This window comes from Netta rufina (assembly GCF_964035555.1).
Source record: "Netta rufina genome assembly, chromosome: 6".
Taxonomy (NCBI): Eukaryota; Metazoa; Chordata; class Aves; order Anseriformes; family Anatidae; genus Netta; species Netta rufina.
Genome location: NC_140129.1, coordinates 27,271,326 through 27,289,912, shown reverse-complemented (window position 1 = coordinate 27,289,912; position 18,587 = coordinate 27,271,326). Strand labels below are relative to the sequence as shown.

The 18,587-nt window shown below is 46.3% G+C and overlaps 1 protein-coding gene across 16 annotated transcripts in view; it reads left to right on the top strand.

The window, feature by feature from the left end:
• Positions 1-15,709, top strand: part of MRAS (muscle RAS oncogene homolog) — a 40,351-nt gene extending 24,642 nt beyond the window's left edge. For all 16 annotated transcript variants that reach the window (XM_084289334.1, XM_084289333.1, XM_084289331.1 and 13 more), the window contains 4 exons: positions 6,188-6,341; positions 9,408-9,507; positions 10,773-10,852; positions 14,800-15,709. In XM_084289334.1, coding sequence (XP_084145460.1) covers positions 6,188-6,341; positions 9,408-9,507; positions 10,773-10,852; positions 14,800-14,899 — 434 coding nt within the window. In that variant the 3' untranslated portion in view covers positions 14,900-15,709. The remainder of the gene's footprint in view (positions 1-6,187; positions 6,342-9,407; positions 9,508-10,772; positions 10,853-14,799) is intronic.
• The last annotated feature ends 2,878 nt before the right edge of the window (positions 15,710-18,587 follow it).

The window sequence follows — 18,587 nt, the reverse complement described above, 5'->3', positions numbered from 1 at the left end:
TGGGGACCAGGGTTAATCTGCTTTGATTAACTGTTGCTCCAATCGAGTTGCTATCATTAATTTTGCATGCTTCTTTCTGCATGCAGGCTAACGTGGCAATTAGCAGAGGATTCTTTTTTGACGTGGCTGTAAAGTGCCAGTCTGGAATTATTAATCTGGGTGTGAAACCAAAAGTGGTGTCTCAGTACGGCAAAACTTCCCAGTGGTTCAAAATTCCTTATAGCTCATAAACCAAACACAGATTTTAAAAATGGTGGTGAAGAGAAGAGGAAGAGGTTACCACAAACACATGGCTTAGACATGGTGATGAATTGGGCTAACCCCTTAGCTGTCAGTAGCCCGTTGATACCAGTGAAGGAAGGAATTGTGCCCATGTAGTAGGCAAAATGAGGTTGTGGTCTCTTCTGTCCTTCCACCAGCATCACTGAGATGAAACTCCCACTGCCCGTAAGTTGTATTCCTACTGCTGAGTGTTTGTTTTACTTTTTACTTCTCGGTTTTATTTCTCCTCCTTCTCACAGTTCTCCATCTCAACCCCTGGATGTTCTTGCATCAGGCTGGACTTGTCCAGTCCTGGTGCATCGCTGTGGAATAGCAGCAAGTGGGCTCCTGCTGGGCTCTCACTCCCTGCTCACTGCCCAGCATGGCAAGAGCCACGTCTCCCATGCATTTCTTTCTGCAGAGGGTTTTTGCTGCTACTCATCTCAAGACAGGCCGTCTGCTTTTCTCTTCAGGAAGCTTGGGAACAATTCAGCCAGGAGACCGAAGGGAGATCAAAGGTCACTTGAGACTTGCAGGCATAATGGTTGCTTTGCAGCTCTTCTTTTTTCTTCTTTTTTTTTTTTTTTTTTTTTAACTTTGGGTAGTGTCATTGAAATAAATTGTTTATACTTTCATTCTTTTTAATTCTGCGTGTGTACAGTATTTTCCCTCCCTTAATAGCTTGGATTTTGCAACCTTGAAAGAGGGTTTTTGTTTTTGTTTTTTGTCTTGGGTTGTGGGGATTTTTTTCCTGCCAGGAAAATTTTGATGTTGCAACACAGAAAACAGAAAGCTTTGAATAATTGCCCTTTGTTAGAAAATGAGCTCCTTTAAGAGTTCACATCTTTATTTTGTGTATTGATGTGGAAGCCTGTCGTCTGAAGGCTCTTCTTTTTCCTTAAAGAAAGGGCAAGAATTCAAGTACTCGGGTTTTCCGTGTTATAACATCTGTGTATTTAGGTAGGGCACAGAAGGGCTTGCAAAGCCCCATTGTTTCCCCATCACGTGTTTTTCCCTGTGAAAAGCTTTTATGCCAGGGGCAGTGTGGCCATATCTGGGCAGGCCAGTGGCAGAGTGACCAAGCAAAGCACTTGCCTCTTCTTGCTCACAGCGTGGGCACCTTCCATATCTCTGCAGGGTGATTTGGGGTGTAGGAATACAAAATGCAAGCTGGTCCCTGTGCTCCATCTGCTCAACACCCAAAATACCAGTTCCTCAGCTGAAGTAAATGGGGTCATGGGGGCTGCCCATATCCTGCTGATGGAGGGAGGATGAAGACTGGACGTGGTTTTCCTCAGCCTGAGACTGTCTGGTTTGCCTTGTCAATTCAAGTTAGGCTTTCCCTTGACCTTAACTATGAAGCCATGGGGTAGCTGGGAATGGAGCCTCTCTCTGGCCCCACCTTTGAAGCAGAGCTGCTGTGCAGAGAAAAAAGCAAGACTCAGAAGTGCCAAGAGGAGTCTGGCTCCGTAGCCCATGATGACAGCACTCCCCTGACAGTGCCACATTCCTAGCTCTGCTCTCTGCTCCAGGGACTTTCTGTATTTTGCATTAAGAAGTTGAAGAGGCACAAAATGCCTGGAGTCAGCCTTCTTGTTGCTGCTTTTCTCCCTGGCGCTGTGAACCCAGGTTCCTGTCTGCCTGCAGATCTGTCTAGCCTCTTCAGGGCTTGCACACATGCTGCATGTAGGTAGCCAAAGGGATGTCACTGCGGACTGCTTGCAAAAATCAGGTCATACACATTGTGCTTGCCTTTCTGAGCAAGAAATGAATGTGAGCACAAACAGAGGTGAGCTTTGTGGTGCCTTTTTGTGGAAGGCAAGGTGCTGTGAGAGCTGCTCTCAGGTCTGACTGCAGCAATGTGCAGATGCCATTGGTGTCTGATTTGGGATGAAGGGTAGAAAATGGTTTTAACCTGCTTGTCTGGTCATCTTCCACTCCCTGAGATGCCACAGAGTGGAGAAATTCTTGTGTTGATCTGTCTACCTGACTGCCTGGTAATATGCAGGTAAAGGCGTAGGAGACAGTTCTGCCTAGGCATGGAAAAAGAAGAGCTCTCTCTCACAACCAGGTCTGGGCTCCCTCAAGGCTGGGAATGCTGTTTTTGAGTCTGCAGTGAATCTAGCCTAGGTTCTCGAAAAAGCAGTGCCATATCTTGGATTTCACATAGTCCATATGTCTCTGCCCTTGGCTTAGGTGTACGTGCCTGTGTCTCTGGATGGGGACTCGGAGCACACCTGGTTATAGAGGTGCGGCCACACAGAAGACACCTGGACTCACCGAATGCTTTTATTTTGGGCCATAGAGCCTCCCAGACTCCCAAGTCTGCTCAGAAGTGGTTTCTCTGAGCAGCCACCCTCTTGCCTAATCCATCAGGACTCACAGGAAAATGGTGTGTAAAGCTCTAAGGACCCCGTTAACGCAGAGCTCATCCTAACAGTTGTGGTCACATCCACTGGAAGGCAGAGAAGGCCATCTCTTTGCTTAGCAACCTCTCATCCTCAAAGCAAGGAGACCTCATGCTGGGCTCTCACAGCCTCATTGCTCTTAGTTTATTCTCCAGCTCATTTGCATGGTAGGTCTGTGAAATGCCTTTTGCACAGCCGCCTTTGGATGTCCCTTCCTACTTCCGACACAGTTGTTGGCTTCTCCTCACTGCTCACCCCGAGGCTTTCGTTAGTGCTCCTCCTTGCTTCCTCTTTGGTCAAGTTTGTGGGAACTACACCAAGTTTGTGCAGCACCGGGAGAGGGACTTCCGACAGCAATCTATGAATTTGACTTCAGTTCTTGGAAGAATGAGGTAGGGGAAACCCGCAGAGCTTTCTTCCAGCCTTATTTCCACATTGGCTTTTATGTGCTGCCAGGGTGGCAACTGCCAGTAAGAGGCAACTGCTGATTTTAAAGAGTACCAGGGGAAGAGAGCTCACAGTTCTCCTCTGTTCACGATTATTTCTGGGTCTTTTGGGCATCCTGTTTGCAGAAACTGGGATTATAAGGATGTGAATGCTCCTCGCCCAGCTGGGAAGCTGCCAAATCACCTTCGCAGTTTCACCTTTCCAAGACTTCTGCTTGTTTCCTCATTTCTGTATGTAGTGGTCCTGCTGAAGCTTTTGTGCCAAGACATTGCACTAGAGGCAAAGCTGCTTGCATCTGGCCCTTATTTGGAGCTGGTGCTTTCCAGGATGTGTCCCAGTTCTGCCTACAAAAGGATGCCAATCAGACTCTCACTCTGTTTCTTCACAATTTGTGCAGCACAGACCCATTAGGATAGGGTGGCTGTCTCTAAGAACATCACATTTAAAGTTAAAACAAGGACTTGTGGCCAACCACGTGACCCTTGACTTCATATGAAAAACCCATTGCTGTGTCTTGCTTGGATTTCCGAAGTGCCATTTTAAATGCTGCCTGGACTTGCTCTTCTTTCTATGAATGCTGCAAGTGAATTCCCTGTAAATAGCAGCTGCTGACACAGCAGCCCTGCCTATGTTTAGTGTGATGCCATGGCCAAGATCCAGGAGAGGTAGGAGTGGCAGGAGCGTAACCCCTGGCTGCTCACTGGGGATCCCCACAGCCACCAGGGCTCCATCCCTGCCCTCTCCTGGGGGACAGCAGGGCTTTGGAGGGGCCAGCAGCTGGGCATGGATCAGTGGGTACAACAGCAAGAGGGGGGCTGGATGCTCCTCACAGGAGGTTTGCAAATGTGTCAGGGCGAGGGGAAGTCTCTAAGCAAATTGCCATGCAGGATGTGGCACATCCCTCTCCACCTTCTTGCCCTCGGCTTCTGCTTGGGCACCTGTCCTGTGCCAGGGGGAGGACGGGCAGGAGAGCCCAGCCCGCTGCACCCCACAGGTTGGGTGTGTGGGAGGGGAAGGGAGTGAGTGAGTGAGTGTGTGTGTGTGTGTGTGTGTGTGTGTGTGTTTGTGCATACGTACATGGGCTGTCAGCTCTCAGCCTTGCCCTGACATCGCTTCCAGGTGGTGCAGAAGTCAGCTGAGGGCAGCCCAACCTCTCCTTACAGGTCGGGTGGATAGGAAGGATTAATTTCCTTTTCTGTCCCAGCCACACAGTCCTGGCCTTATTCCACAGAAGCTCTTCTGCCCAGGGCATAGAAATTCACCAGTGCATGCAGTGTCATTGGGTTGTTTTTCTTTTTTTTTTTTTTTTTATTTTATCTTTATTTTCCTTCTTTCTTGTCTTTCCTTTTTTTGTATGGTCCTTACAAATAGCCTGGCCGCCTTTGAGCTGAGACCCTTGTTTCCTAGACTCAGGGGAGGGAGGTGGGATAAAAGGCTATGAAAGGACACCCGTGACTTTCTAGCAAGTTCCAGCTTCTCAGCAAGCAAGCCTAAATCTGAGAGTCTCTGCAAGAGCCTAGAAGCTCTTTTCGTCATACAGGTTTCTGGAAACAGCCAGTCAAGACCAGGGAGGGGAGGCAAATGAATATGGCTGAGGATCTTTAAAGGGTCTGCTATCAACAAATATCTCCTCCAGCACAGCTGCCTTTCCTCCAGCCACAGAAGAAAGGGGTGGGCAGGTCTTGGGGCATGCTGTATCGAGCGTGTCCCTGTGTGGCCACCCCTGCTGATTCAGCAAGTAATGCTGGCAGTGAAGTGGGCTTTATCCTAGCTTCATCTGGAAATCGGGACAGCTGGAGTGCTTACCCTGCAGGGAGCATCTTACTGGGACTGTGGGCCTGCTTGGACTAGAAAAACCCGTATCGAGCCCTGCTGCTCTGTCAGCAATATCAGCAATATGAACCTGCCACTGTCTCCATCCACCAGTGCCCAGGGCTTTCCCTGTCACTTGTGGGCAGCAGATGCTAACGCTGTGGCTGTACAGCGGAGGTGGAAACAGTTTTCCCACCCTGCACAGTTGGCTGGGACGTGAAAACATTCCTAATCTTCACAAAGGTCTTACGTTTGCCTCTAAGGTACAGCGATGCACGTGGACAATGACTTCAGAGCAGCCAAAGCATTTTGAACTCACCCCTGGTTTGTGTTGGTAGCCTAAACTGCTGAACCCCTTTCATACCCTTCTTCTGCCAGCCAAAATCATGGCAGCGTACTGAGCTGGAGCCTGAGAATTGGCAGTGCTAATGTGCATCACTGTGGGGTGTTTACCCAGAAGGCAGGTGTAGGGCTTCTAGATGTGGTTCAAGAAGTAGCTGATGGGGCAGCCTGGGAGGCAAAGTGCCAGAGAGCCAGTAGGTTCTGGCCACACGGGAGATGGGATTACTCTTGGGGAGCAGCAGCTGGGTTGCTGCCACAGCCAGAGATGTTTTAGGGGATTTGAGCGTGGATCTAAGCATTGTCACTGGCTGCCCTGGAATGCAAGCCCACACACAGCAACATGACTGCTGAGTATGATGCACAAATCACTTAAAGCTTTTTTGCCTGTTATAACTCTTCTGAATATCAAAACATGACTTGCGACGATGTCTGTAGGGGAGTTCAAGGCTGTACCATCCTGCTCCAAAAGCGCGTAATTGTGTACAAATAATATCCAGGCACTGAGAGAGGGAAGATACTTACAGCTATCACTCTGGGTTATCTCCCAGCTCTGCTGCACCACAGTCTGCAAATTGTCCCTGACATTTAAATTGCCATTTACTTGCTCTTCCAGTCTTGGATTTTTCCATGCAGGGATCTGAGAGATCTGGAAGAGGAGGAGGAGATGGAGCTCTTCAAAATGTGTTGAGCCATGTCTTGGCAGAGGAGAATCTCCCTAGGTTCAATAACGTTTGATATTTTGAAGGAAAATAAATTCCCTATAGTCTTCTCCATCCCCTTGTCCCTCCAACTTGCTTTCTTGAAATCTCGCAGCCTTTGGGAGGACCAAGCCCAGCAGAGGTGGAAGGGCTGGACACACAGCAGCGATAGCTGTAGTTTCACACAGTAACTAAAAACCTTCATCTCTTTTGTCCTAGTTCTGGATACCGCAGGCCAAGAGGAGTTCAGTGCGATGCGGGAGCAGTACATGAGGACTGGAGATGGCTTCCTTATAGTCTACTCTGTGACAGACAAGGCCAGCTTCGAGCACGTGGACCGCTTCCACCAGCTGATCCTCAGAGTCAAAGACAGGTGGGTGCTGGTGCTCCCCGCCTCCGCTGCAGGCTGTGCCAGGGGTGGCTGCATGTCCTCCCCACTTGTGACCTCCTGCATGTCCCAGAGTCATTCCTTGTGTGCTCCGTGTAGGTTTGTAGATCTGCATGAGGGGAATGAGAAATAATTTACCTCTTCTGATAAACATGTAGTTGGTATTTTCAATGTGGAAAAGCTCAGTGAGTCCTATGATGAAGTGAAAATGGTTTTGGAAGGGAGAGAAGCTCCAGTCAGAATGGAGCTAACAAACCCTAAAAGGTCTTACATGATAAGGGCCTGGAAGAAAGTGTCTTGAAGGGGAAAACACCTCGGGTTGGAAAGAACTCTATTTCTTAAAAAGGCTTTAATGCAGTTAACTCATCTTACTATGCAGCAATGAATAAAACATCTCTGTGTGAGTGGGTAAAAGCAAGACAGGTTGCCTGCTCCTCTCCTTATGCGCGCGTGGGAGAAGGTAGCGCTGAGGGCTTAATCGTGGTGAGCGATTGCATCCTGGCAGACTTAAAGGAAGCTGCCAGGGCTTTATCTTGCAGATAACTCCCTCTTCCCGTCCCGCTTTGAGAGATGATGAGTCCTTTCGCACTGGGTGGAGTGTGAATTAAGCTCTTATATGTCTGCAGCTTTGAAACACTTATTTTTTTCCACTCATAATGGCTTTTAATTATGGAAGTCATCAAGAAAAGCCACCAGAGGGTTCAGGCCTCGTTGCTGGCTTCCTTTTGCAGTTCTGAATAACTTCCCCACAGGAAGGGTGGACGCATATCATGTGAGGTTCACAGCTGACAGCTCTTCCAGTAAAGCATCCAAAGCAGAGCCCACGAGAGTGAAAAGTAAAGGAAAATCCACCCTTTGATTTCATCTAAATGAACAAAAACATCAGTCACTCAGCCTGCCTCCCAGATAACAACGGCGTTTCCTTCACTGCCAACTTAGCTTAGGGCAAATTCAGCCTGTTTCGGAGAGCTGAGGAAGATAGGACTGTGTTTCCTCTAACCTGCTATGAACAGACATTGGTTTTATTTAATTTAGCTTCATGAAAATAAGATGTGGCGTTCATTGTTTTGCTCTGGACTGAAACTTCTACCCCTTCTTGTGCCGTACGAACACAGCGGCAGCGTGTGAGAACCAGGAAGTGAAACTGCTTTTGTTTCCCCACGCTGGAGTGCATAACACCAGGAGTAACACTTCATCCAGAGCCTGAGATTGTTCATATTGCTGTGATTTGCTAAACAGCACAAAAAAAAGAAACTGTCTTGCCAGGCCTGTGCTTAGCTAGGAGCAGGACATCACCCAATTTTCAAACCAGCAGCCAGTTTTGAGGGTTCAAAATCCAAAGGAATAGCAGGCTGCTGCTTTAGCAGAGCTGTTCAAAGCCTCTGTCCCCTTTCTTTGCATAACCTTAATTACAGTAAAACTTCCAACTATAGTAGCTTTGTTGATCTAGCAATCGTACAGCTCACAACAGGGAACAAAGTCCCCACAGAGTTTTATGCTTGATGTAAACAAGGCAAATGAGATGCTGTCCAAACGTAATCCCTCTCTTATCAATGTGCCACAAGCTAAAAGGAATCAAATAATTCAGACGAGCAAGCATTTTGCTCCAGAATAATCAGACTGAAGATGTATCAGTGCTCAGGTATTAATGTTAAATCAAATCCGCATTATCAGAATGAGTAACGGTAAGAACCATTTAAAATGCAGAGTGCAGTACAGTGTATTTCCAGCCAGAGCAACGGGGCAGCGTGCCAGGGAGAAGATGGAGCCCTTATCGTCTCAATGAAAAATGACACAGAAACTCTGTTTGAAAATCCAGGAAAGTCTTTTATGCAGCAGTGAGTGCGGCCAGCTGCTCCTTACCCCAGTAAAATCAGCTCTGTTACAGCAGAGAACATTGGAACTATTTTAAGAGAGTTTAAAGCTAAATAATGCTGCAGTAAACATCAGTGATCAGAAGTTACCTCCTCCTTCCTAGCAGTGGGTAGAAGCCATGCAGCACAGCTTTGCTCTGTGTAATGCAGCTGGGGGAGAGGCTCTTGTGTGGAAGGTGGGGTGGGATGGAACTGCACTGCCAGCACCTCCCAAAGCATGAACTGGCTCAGTTCAGTCACCAGAGCTACGAGGACTCTGCCAGGGTAGAGGATGACCCACACGCCTCGTCAGGAAACTCTCACGTGGGGCATGCTGTGGATGAATGGGTCTCTTCACTTGTGATGTCTGAAGACAGTCACTTACACACCTGGCAAAGTTCAAGAAATAACAAGCAGTATTGCAGAGTGAGATGTTCTTGGTACAAAAGGACGGTTGTTCACCAGGCTTTTGCTCTGGGATTAGAAGCAGGAGATGGTAGGTAACAGCATCTGGAAACACAGCGAAGCTCTTTGTTTCACTCCAGCCTCCTCCCAGCTACCCCTGCCAGTCTTTCAGTTGGTGTTGGGGTAACAAGAGTCATTTGGCCTCAGTTATTTTCTTCCCAATATGATGTGTCCCTAAGTGCCACCTTCGCAAGTCTGTCTTTTCTTCGTCATAGGTGCTTTCAGTGAATGAGCATTGTTCTGTCCACTACCAGGACATGAACTAATTCCTCCAACCTCTTTACCTGGCAATGACTAGTAGCTGCTAAGATATGCAGTTATGAGATGCCTTAACTGTTATAAAAGAGTCCTATTTTCCTGTTCAAGATCTGCTTCCATGCCTTAGTTAATTTCCTTCTACAGCAGCAGACTAATTTTGTAGTTCTTTAGCTAGTTGGATCTTCAGTCTATTATCAAGTATTGCAGTAATGATGGCACTTAAGTCCCTGAAGTGCCTGCAAATAAGGGTGGATGCGTGCAAAATATCAAGATAAATTTTTATGATATGAACGTGCATAGTATGCGTAGCTCAGTCTGGTGGTTGATGCCTGGATGATCTTTCTTTATATGTTATGTGGTATGTCGTAGCCAAAAATGCTCGATGATATCAGTATTAGAAAGAGAAACTCATATTCAGTGTTTTGTATTGTAGTCTGCTATTAATTGTTCTTGTTGTTTGTTTGTTTTTCCCCAGAGAGTCCTTTCCAATGATTTTGGTGGCGAACAAAGTTGATCTAATGCATTTACGGAAAATTACAAGAGAACAGGGAAGAGAAATGGCAACAAAACATAATGTAAGTTTGCAGGATTGTGTAATTGCTCATTGTAAGTCCCATTACAGGCATTCAAAATGGAATTCTCTGCTCATTTGGAGCTGAATTAAAGTATTTTTCTTACAATCGAACATTTACAATTGCACTTCCGACTACCACAAAGCAGTAGCTATAGAGTTCCCTTTGGGTGGGGTCAGTTCATCATTGAAACTAGAAGAACTGCAGCACAACCGGCTATAGCAGATCTGGGGCCATCATGAAACCAGGTGCACAAGCTGTCTGCAAGTGATGAGAAATGTGAATGTTCAAAATGAGGGAAGAAAGTGCACCCTCTTGGGGTGGAAAAGCAGTCAGGAATTAGGAATTATACCCAGGTGTCCATAAGAAGTAGGCTTGTTAAAGATAATGAAGTTACAGGGCTGTAAAGCCTATATAAATCTGGCCTACCATCTTAGATCTGCATTATTCATACTGTAGTTTAGCCTGAGAAATTGGTCTTGGATTGGTGTAGATCACGTGGTACTCCACTAATCACCTCTAAATGCCAGAACATACCCAGGGGGAAGCAGCAACTCCCATAGGAGGAACTTAATGGAAAGGTAGAGGCAAACAAGCCTGAGACCTTTTGGCAGCTTGCTGTGCCTAGATGGCAAACTGTGCTGTGTTTCTAAACAAGGCACAATGGGAGTTTGTCAGGGCAGGTCCATCCCATGCCCCTTCCTCAAGGAAGCTCACTTCTATAGGAACAACTACACCTTGGCCTTATGACACAACACGATGTACTCATCTGTAGGTACACACTTTGGAAAAGGATGTGTATGCAAAAACTTTATCAGAAGGCAATTTTATAAATCTGCCAGAGTGCTGGACAAGCGCTCTAGGAGGACCCATCTGTCTGTCAGACTTTGAAGATCATTTTAAACTGAGGGGGAATTGTAGTCATGAAATATTCATGCAGTAGTCCTAATAAAACGTGGCAACCAAGACTTCCTGGCAAGTGCTCATCTTTCAACAACCCTTGTCTATTTTCATGTCTGCAAGCACAACTTAGGGGGAGAGAACATCTGACTACATGAAGTCTATGATTACTCTTCCCCAAATCTGAGCTTTCTGTGAGCATGAATGTGTTGATAGCAGTGTCATGACAGCAGTTTGTTTAGTGGTATTTCTCCAGTCTCTTAGGCACCCAATTTCTCTAGCCTGTAGGGTTTTTCATTTTGAAACTACTTTGCTCCCAACATATTAGCTGTTACAAATCTCTTTTGTCATGTACTTCTCTCCTTCAGATTCCATATATAGAAACTAGTGCCAAGGACCCACCTCTAAATGTTGACAAGGCCTTCCACGATCTCGTTAGGGTAATAAGGTAAGCTGCAAACACTTGGCTCAGTTAGTGCCTGTAGATGGGACACGCAGAAGTCCTGGTCTTGGAAGGCAGGAGATGACTTTTGAGGGCTAGAGTGTGGTGGTTTGGTTGGAGGTGGGGGATTTCTGGGTTTTATTAAGCTTCCTTGTTTTGTATGTGCATATAGATGTTACTAACCAGTAGTTTGCCTTTGCAAAATATCAGTATTAGGCAGTTTGACAACTAGTTGTGGCCATGACAAAAATATGTTAGTCACTCAGCAATGCAAAACTTGCTGTAATAATCGGCTTTAAAAGGCCAGCATTAAAAGCTTTGGGCTAGTAATGTGGGTTTTCATAGCATTGTCATCTCAGGGTCCCATGTTGCTCTAAGTTAAAGGGACTGGCTCTAATTTTATAGGTAACTTTTTGCTCATTAAATGGAAAAAATTAAGCCATTTTATATGAGAAACAGCATGACCTAATGGCTAAGCCACAGGTTTCCTCCTCAGACAGCAGAGGTTTATTCCCAATTTTGGCACGAGCTGCTTTTGTTCGCTTTGGCGAATGCCTGCTCTCTGGGCGAACCCGGCTCCTGCTGCTGTCGGCAGGGTGCTGCCATCCAAAATCCTGGCTGCCCCGCAGGAAAAGAGCTGTATGCACATCTCAGCATCTCAGCTGATAACCTCACATCTCTGAGAAGATTTGTTTTTTTTCTGACATGGGTTGTCTGCCAGATTTTTTGGGGCCTTAGTTTCTCATGTTTTGGGAGGGTGCTGAGCTGAGATAATGCTCCTCCCTGCCATGCAGTCAAATGCCTTGCTCGGCAATTAAACCATGAGGCATTTATTCACAACGTCTCTGTACTTGTGAACATCTTAGCATAGCACAGCCTCGAGTCAGCCTCCATCAAAAGCAGATGGTACTGCCCACTCTTCCCACATATCTGAAAAGCAGGGGGCAGAAAATCTTTGGAGAGCTGCAGAGCTGAGTTGGAAATGTCCCAAGCTGTTTCCCAACTGTTCTGGAACTCAGCATTAGTTGGCCAGATACTCCTTTTTGTTACAGTGAGCTCTTACCACAATCTATTCTATTCTGAAAAGAAAAAAAAAAAAAAAAAAAAAAAAAAGGAAAGAAAGAGACACAGCAAAAATAAGATGGTAAGGCTGTTTGCTTTCTCTATGTAATGTGGCTTCAGACAGGCACAGGCTGGATGGAGCATTTTAATGATCCAGCACTAGTTTTTAGCCCTGAAAATGCACTCCATAACATCACAAATAGGTGATCTATTCCTCAGTTCCCGAGTAGTTACAAAGAGTTGTTGCCAGCCATATGAGACACTTCTGAACGTGTATGTTCACAAGAGCTCGAACTGTGGTTGAGACTTACAAGGAGCAGCTGAGGCCCCTTGGTGTGTTCAGAGCAGAGCAGGCCTCATGGCGGCCTGCAGCTCCCTCAGGAGGGGAGCGGAGGGGCAGACGCTGAGCTCTGCTCTCTGGGGACAGCGACAGGACCCGAGGGCACGGCATGGACCTGGGACAGGGGAGGGTCAGGCTGGGGGTTAGGGAAAGGTTCTGCACCCAGAGGGTGGTCGGGCACTGGGACAGGCCCCACAGGGCTGCGTTCATGACACCAACCCTACTGGAGTTCCAGAAGTGTTTGGACAACGCTCTCAGAAATATGGTTTGATTTTTGGGTGGTGCTGTGCAGAGCCAGGAGTTGAACTCAATGATCCCAGTGGGTCCCTTCCAGCTCAAGCTATTCCTTGATTCTATGGTTCTAAGATGGAGAGCAGAGAGACATTGTGTGATCTGGTTATTTGCCACAATGCAACTTTTCCTGGTCTTTGGACATTGCAAACCGTCTGCAGCCATACGATGCTATCGCCCACCAAGCACCACTTTTCCTAAGTGAGCTTTACCAAATAAAATGTAAATGTACAACTCCCCAATAAATATGCTATTCCTGGAGTGCTTTAAGAATTCACAAGCTCTTGAGAGCCCATGTTAGTTTGCAGGGTGAGGACTCATTCAGGGTTAGCACACTTTGTGCTCCTTGCGCTTGGCTGATACCCACTTCATGTAATTTTTTATTATTTTTTTTTTGCAATAAACTATTGTCTGAAAGTAATCCAGAAAGGATTGGGTGACAGAGCTTGCCCAACAGATCTTTAAAAATTCCTAATACATCTTTCGTGCTCCAGCAGAGTATACACAAGCACCATCACAGCAGAAATCTTGAATGGGTGCAGTACGTGGTTTTCTGGATCTCTAAAACCATTCAAGAATGCTTGTGGCTGCTCAGTGTTTATTCAAATTGAAGTATTTTCTTATTTCTGCTTTCTTACTCTGAGCTTTTAAGTTTCATGTTTTTCGTGCCAGCAGCCTTCATACTTGCTGAAAACAAGTCTTGCTAGTCAAAGTTGAGTTGATTTTTTTCAGATTGTTGCAAACATTTGAGAGTTGAGGCTGTAAGAAAAACATCAAATAAAGCAACAATGATTTGTCTCCAAACTTTGTCTCATTCTGCTCCAGATAATGTGGTCTAAACACTCAGCTTAGTGCCTGACATATTACACAGCAAAAGAGGCTGGTGTTGAGCTATTCAAGCTCTTAGGTTTATTATTTAGGCTCAGAGTCTGTGGAAGCTGCCTATGTTCATATGGCTTATCTTGCTATGAAATCCAAGTCTACAGCCTGCCTGTCAGGTGTTTGAACTACAAAGCCTTCTTCTGTTGAATTTGCAATGCTGGGCTGACTTGAGTGGCTGGTGCAAACAGGTACAGCTCCCCTGAAGCCAGTGCACTTTTTGTCACTATTGCAGCGTGACAAGACTGGGTATAGCTGATGGCGCAGAAGTGTCTGTATAGCACCAGGTGAGGATCTGAGTCATCATTTAACCATCAAGCCTCTTTTAAACAATATGACTGAGCAATATCTCATCTTTAATGAAAAGGGAGAAGCCATCAGCAGAACATCAGATGAGATGGCAATAGTATTTTAGAGGTTGCTCACAACCCACCTGACTGATGGGGGCTGCTGCAGCACAGTGCAGGAGGGCTGGCAGCTGTGTGTTGCTGATGGCTGATTTCAGGCAGCCAGGAGCATCTTCCTGGGGCCAGCCCCAGACAAAGGCTTAGGGCTTGCATCCTGCTCCCGGTGCACTGGTGCTCATCACAACTTCCAGGAGAAGGCCAAAACCTTTTTGGCAGCATACACTATTTTTTGGAGAAGGGGAAAAAAAAATTATGAAGTCGACATCAGTGCAGTTGGCTGGGGGCAATTCTACGTGAAAGTAAATCTTTCCAGGAAGGTCTGTTTCTTTGTATGCCCTCTATCAATTTTGCCACCTTACCATAATGAGCACTAGCAGCAGTGTGGTGGATGAGCTCTGTTTCCCAGGTGAGCATCCCTACCTCCCAGGTGAACTGAGCAGCACTCTGGCAGGGGAGGAGAGGCAGCAGTTCTCCCAGGACAGCTGGACTCATAGTCCCCTCTCAGGACATACGTCCTGCCGTTAGCCTTGATGTTTGGTTATGGCTTCTTTCCTCACAAAGGGCGGTGGTTGCTGCTACCTGTGTGGTTTGAGAAACCAGGTGGTGGTGGAAGGGTGTATGGAGATGAGTATACATGCTAATATAGCGAGTCATAGAATGTCCTGAGTTGGAAGGGACCCCTAAGGATCATCAAGTCCAACCCCTGGCTCCACACAGGTCTACCCAAAAATTCCGACTAAGTGCATGGTCCAAGCACTTCTTGAACTCTGACAGGCTTGGTGCTGTGACTACATCCCTGGGGAGCCTGTCCCAGTGAGTGACAACCCTCTCAGTGAAGAACCACAGCTATGTATATATGCACCCTAAGGTGCCTTTCTGCTGGCTGCCCAGGGTTCTGGATGGCAACACCTGAGCCAGCCTGCTGGCTGCTTGTGTCTCACCTTATTTTCTTTCCTCCCTCCCTCCCAAAACAGGCAACAAATCCCGGAGAAAAGCCAGAAGAAGAAGAAAAAGACCAAATGGCGAGGGGACCGAGCCACAGGCTCCCACAAACTCCAGTGTGCCATTTTGTGACGGGAGCGCCCAGGAGCGCCTTGGACGTCTCCCTCCTCCCCCCGACCCACGGCGAGGCGCAGCGTGAGGCCCCGCTGGGCTCCCAGCGGCAGCTCTGGCTCGGAGGAGGCGGCTCGAGGGGTCCGGACCCCGGGGTGATCGGCCGGAGGGGGCTGCGCCTGGGGCGCCGCAGGAGCCGCGCTAACAGGAGGCGGAAGGGAGCGGCAGGACCTCGACGCTCGAACATCCCCAGCTCCTTCCAGAGGCCTCCATGGTGTTTGTTTAAAAAAGAAAAAAAAAAAAAAAGAAAAAAAAAAGTGTTGGTTTTATCTGCAAACATTTCTCCTTGTGACCCGTTTATGAACAGCCATGAATAGCCCCCTGTTTGGTACAGTCGTGAGTGTATGTGTGGGGGAAGGGAAAGGGCTTTTCTCTTTTTTTTTTTTTTTTCCCTTGTCCTCTTCTCCTTTTTCGTTGTTTGCTCAGCAAGCATTGGGTTGCAGAGAAACATGGCTGGGGTTAGATTTTTTGCACTGAACTCTCTCCTATGCGGCAGTGCCAAAACACGACTTCATATGAAAGTGCATAGATTTGAAGGAAGAAAATGAATTCCAGCTGCTCTGGGTGCTCCAGACATTGTGTCAGACTCTGGAGGGCAGCCAGCTCACAGACCATAAACTCCAGCTTAGGAAAGGAGGTTTGGGCTTGGATATTTTTTTTTCTTACCCTTTGTCAAGAGGTTTTGTTTCTGTTTTGTAACTTGGGGCATGTCAAAGTTAAGATGTTTTGTTAACCTGGAAGTATTTAAATTAAAGTAATTTACAAATGGAAGGGTATGTCATCTTTGGGGGAGGGGGAGAAACAAAAATTGAACTGAATTTGTTTTCTGGGTGTTGAATTTCTCCCTCATAAATGTGTGTAAAGTGGTGTGATCTAAATCCCTCGTTAATATTCCTTAACCTTTCCCTGCAAAGCCACTCTTGGGTAGATGGATTGTTTTGCTTTTCCCAGGCTCATCTCGTGCAGAGACAAAAAAAAAAAAAAAAAAAAATCTGTTTATGGGCTTTGGCTCAATGTTTCTTCATTTCTTCTCCCCTTCCTTGAGAGTTGATGACTTGAAAGGAAGAGGTGTTTTTAATATGGCTCAAGTGGGATGTGTCTCTTCATAAGCTTCGTGTATCTAAAACTTTTCACTGAAAACAGCAGAGACTAAATATCTTTATGCTTTGTGAAGAGGAAAGGCAAAAAAAAAAAATAAATCTGCAGCAATTCAAGCTGCCAGAAATATGATTGTGCACATCCTGGAGGGAGCACATCTTTTTTCACACCTTTACTGGCACCAAGAATTGTAATGGCAATTTTTTTCTTTAATTTAATGGATTGTCATCTGCTGGACTGAAGCCATCAGTTCCATTCCCGGGGTCACCAACCTCCTTTGAAAGTAACGACTTGCTTTTCATCAGCTTGAATCCTGTTCAAATATGCTTTATGGGCATGACTTAAAATATTGGCAGAGTATAAATACTTGAGAGTTGTGTGTCTGAGCACAGAAAATCATAGCACTGGCTATTGAGGAGCCATACAAGATGGTGGATCATCACAAACTTAATTGTGTGTGTTTGTCTTTGCAATCTGTTTGCTGCTGGACTTCGTTTCTTGCCTCTTTGCCAGGTCACCTTGTAAAGTGGGAGTTGGCTGCTGATTATGTTTCAGGTGAGTGCAGCTAATGAAAACATTTTCCTCATTTGTCCAGTCTTCATCACGGCCAAAATACAGCAAACGTCTGCAGCCATCTCAGCAAGCTGCTTAGCATCGTGCTGGCTCACCTGCCTCTGCCCTTTTCTCTGTGATGACAGATGCTGGGGATGGATTAGCGAGGGAGATATTGGAAGGAAATGTTTTTCCTGGTAAAGTTGCAACACCCTGTGTCAACTAAGACCTGGCTTCAGACCATCGCAGTGTTTCTCCCGCTGTAGTTTCCTCATTGGCTGAATTGTGGTGGCTGAAACCTTCTGGGCCAAATCCTGGCTCTTGAGACTTGCTATTATCTTTGGGGGGGGGGGGTGAAGATCTCCCTGTAGGCATCTCTCTCATTTGTTCCGCCTTCACACGGTGTCTGATGCTTACAACCAAAACAATTTGCTGTAAACCCATTGTTGCATTCCTGCCTGAATCCCTGTCTAGTCTGACTACAGGCTTTTTTTTTTTTTTTTTTTAATTACAAACAAGTAATGCCATGGGATCCCACACACAAGAAGATGATGGCATTTTCAGGGAGCTCTGCTAATACCCCCCAGGGTGCTTCCACTTAAAAATAACCTGATTTCTGCTGAAACCCCTCATCCTTATTATTTTTATCTAAACCCTTGGGAATGCTTGCCTGAAAACAGCATGTGTGCATCTTGAGTCACATCTGCTGGGTACTCGGCACTGCATGCAAGAAATTATCTGCTTTTTCTGAAAGCATCTTAATTGTTTCTTCAGCTTCTTTAGCAACTAACAGCTACTGCAGAATAACATGGGTAGGAGGGGAAAGGAACAGATTAACAACTAAATATGCATAATGATAAAAGGAGGAGAGCATGCTTCGTTTTTTTTATGTTAATTAAACTGTTAGAGCAAGGAGTGTTTTCCAGCAGGGGCTGCATCTCTAATGAGTCTAGGGTGCGCATGATAGGGAAGGGATACGAAGCCTTTTGCCATCTAACTCACCCTTTTGTATTCAGGGCTGTTATCAAACCAAGAGTACTGTTCTTCCATGTGCAGCACTTGGGACCCGGGTTGCAAGACACTGGCTGATGGCACGTCCACAGAAGGCACCCACCATGCTGGTGGGTAGTTTATTTTTTGTATGGCACGGCCACTAGAAAGGGACTTGGCTGGGATCAGAGACAGTCGGGAGAAGGATCCTGTAAGGGTATGTTTGGGGGCTATTTTGTGAAGGTCTGGTGGTTCAAATGACCCAATGTCACAAAAAATAAAAATAAAAAGCCTACAGGTGGTCAGCTAACAATGAACTTCTCTTAGCTGTCACAGACCTCTCTTGGCCATCTCAGGCAAGGCAAAGCTGCTGAATGACAGCCTGGGTACATCTGAACAACCCATGGTCAGATGATGGTGCTGTGCAGGAGAGCAGCAGAGATGGAGAACAAGAGAACAGCAAGAGCTTACTGGGAGGCTGAGCTTGGTGGGTTTGGATCAGATGGTTCAGTTTAAGAAGATGCTATTGCAGTATGTTGCTCTGTTCCTTAATCTGTCATAATTAATTTTGGCTGGCTCTTTAAACCTACAGCTGTACTAGAATTTGTAAATTGGGCTAGGCTGAGGGTTTTAGACATACATTATGTGTCTAGTCTCGAGAGGAAATGAGCAGACGGCATTGTTAGGCATGGAGAAGTCAGCACTGAAATACTGGCTCAGACTTCTGCTGCTGAAGTGCTTGGGAACGAGGCAAATGCCCCAGAGCTATACGAGCAGAATACAGACTATATTGTATAAATAAAAATATAAATGTATTTTTAAAGAGGCATAATCTGTGGGCTATGCTGGCTACCAGAGTTCAGAAATGTATTTATTCATGGTGCTGAAAGAGGGATAGAAAGAAGTTTGGCATTGTAGGACCCCCTCAACCCCTGTGACAAATGTCACATCAACTGGTGTGCCTGGGATTGGACAGAAGAGATCTGTCTGCAAACCCAAGACCTTTTAG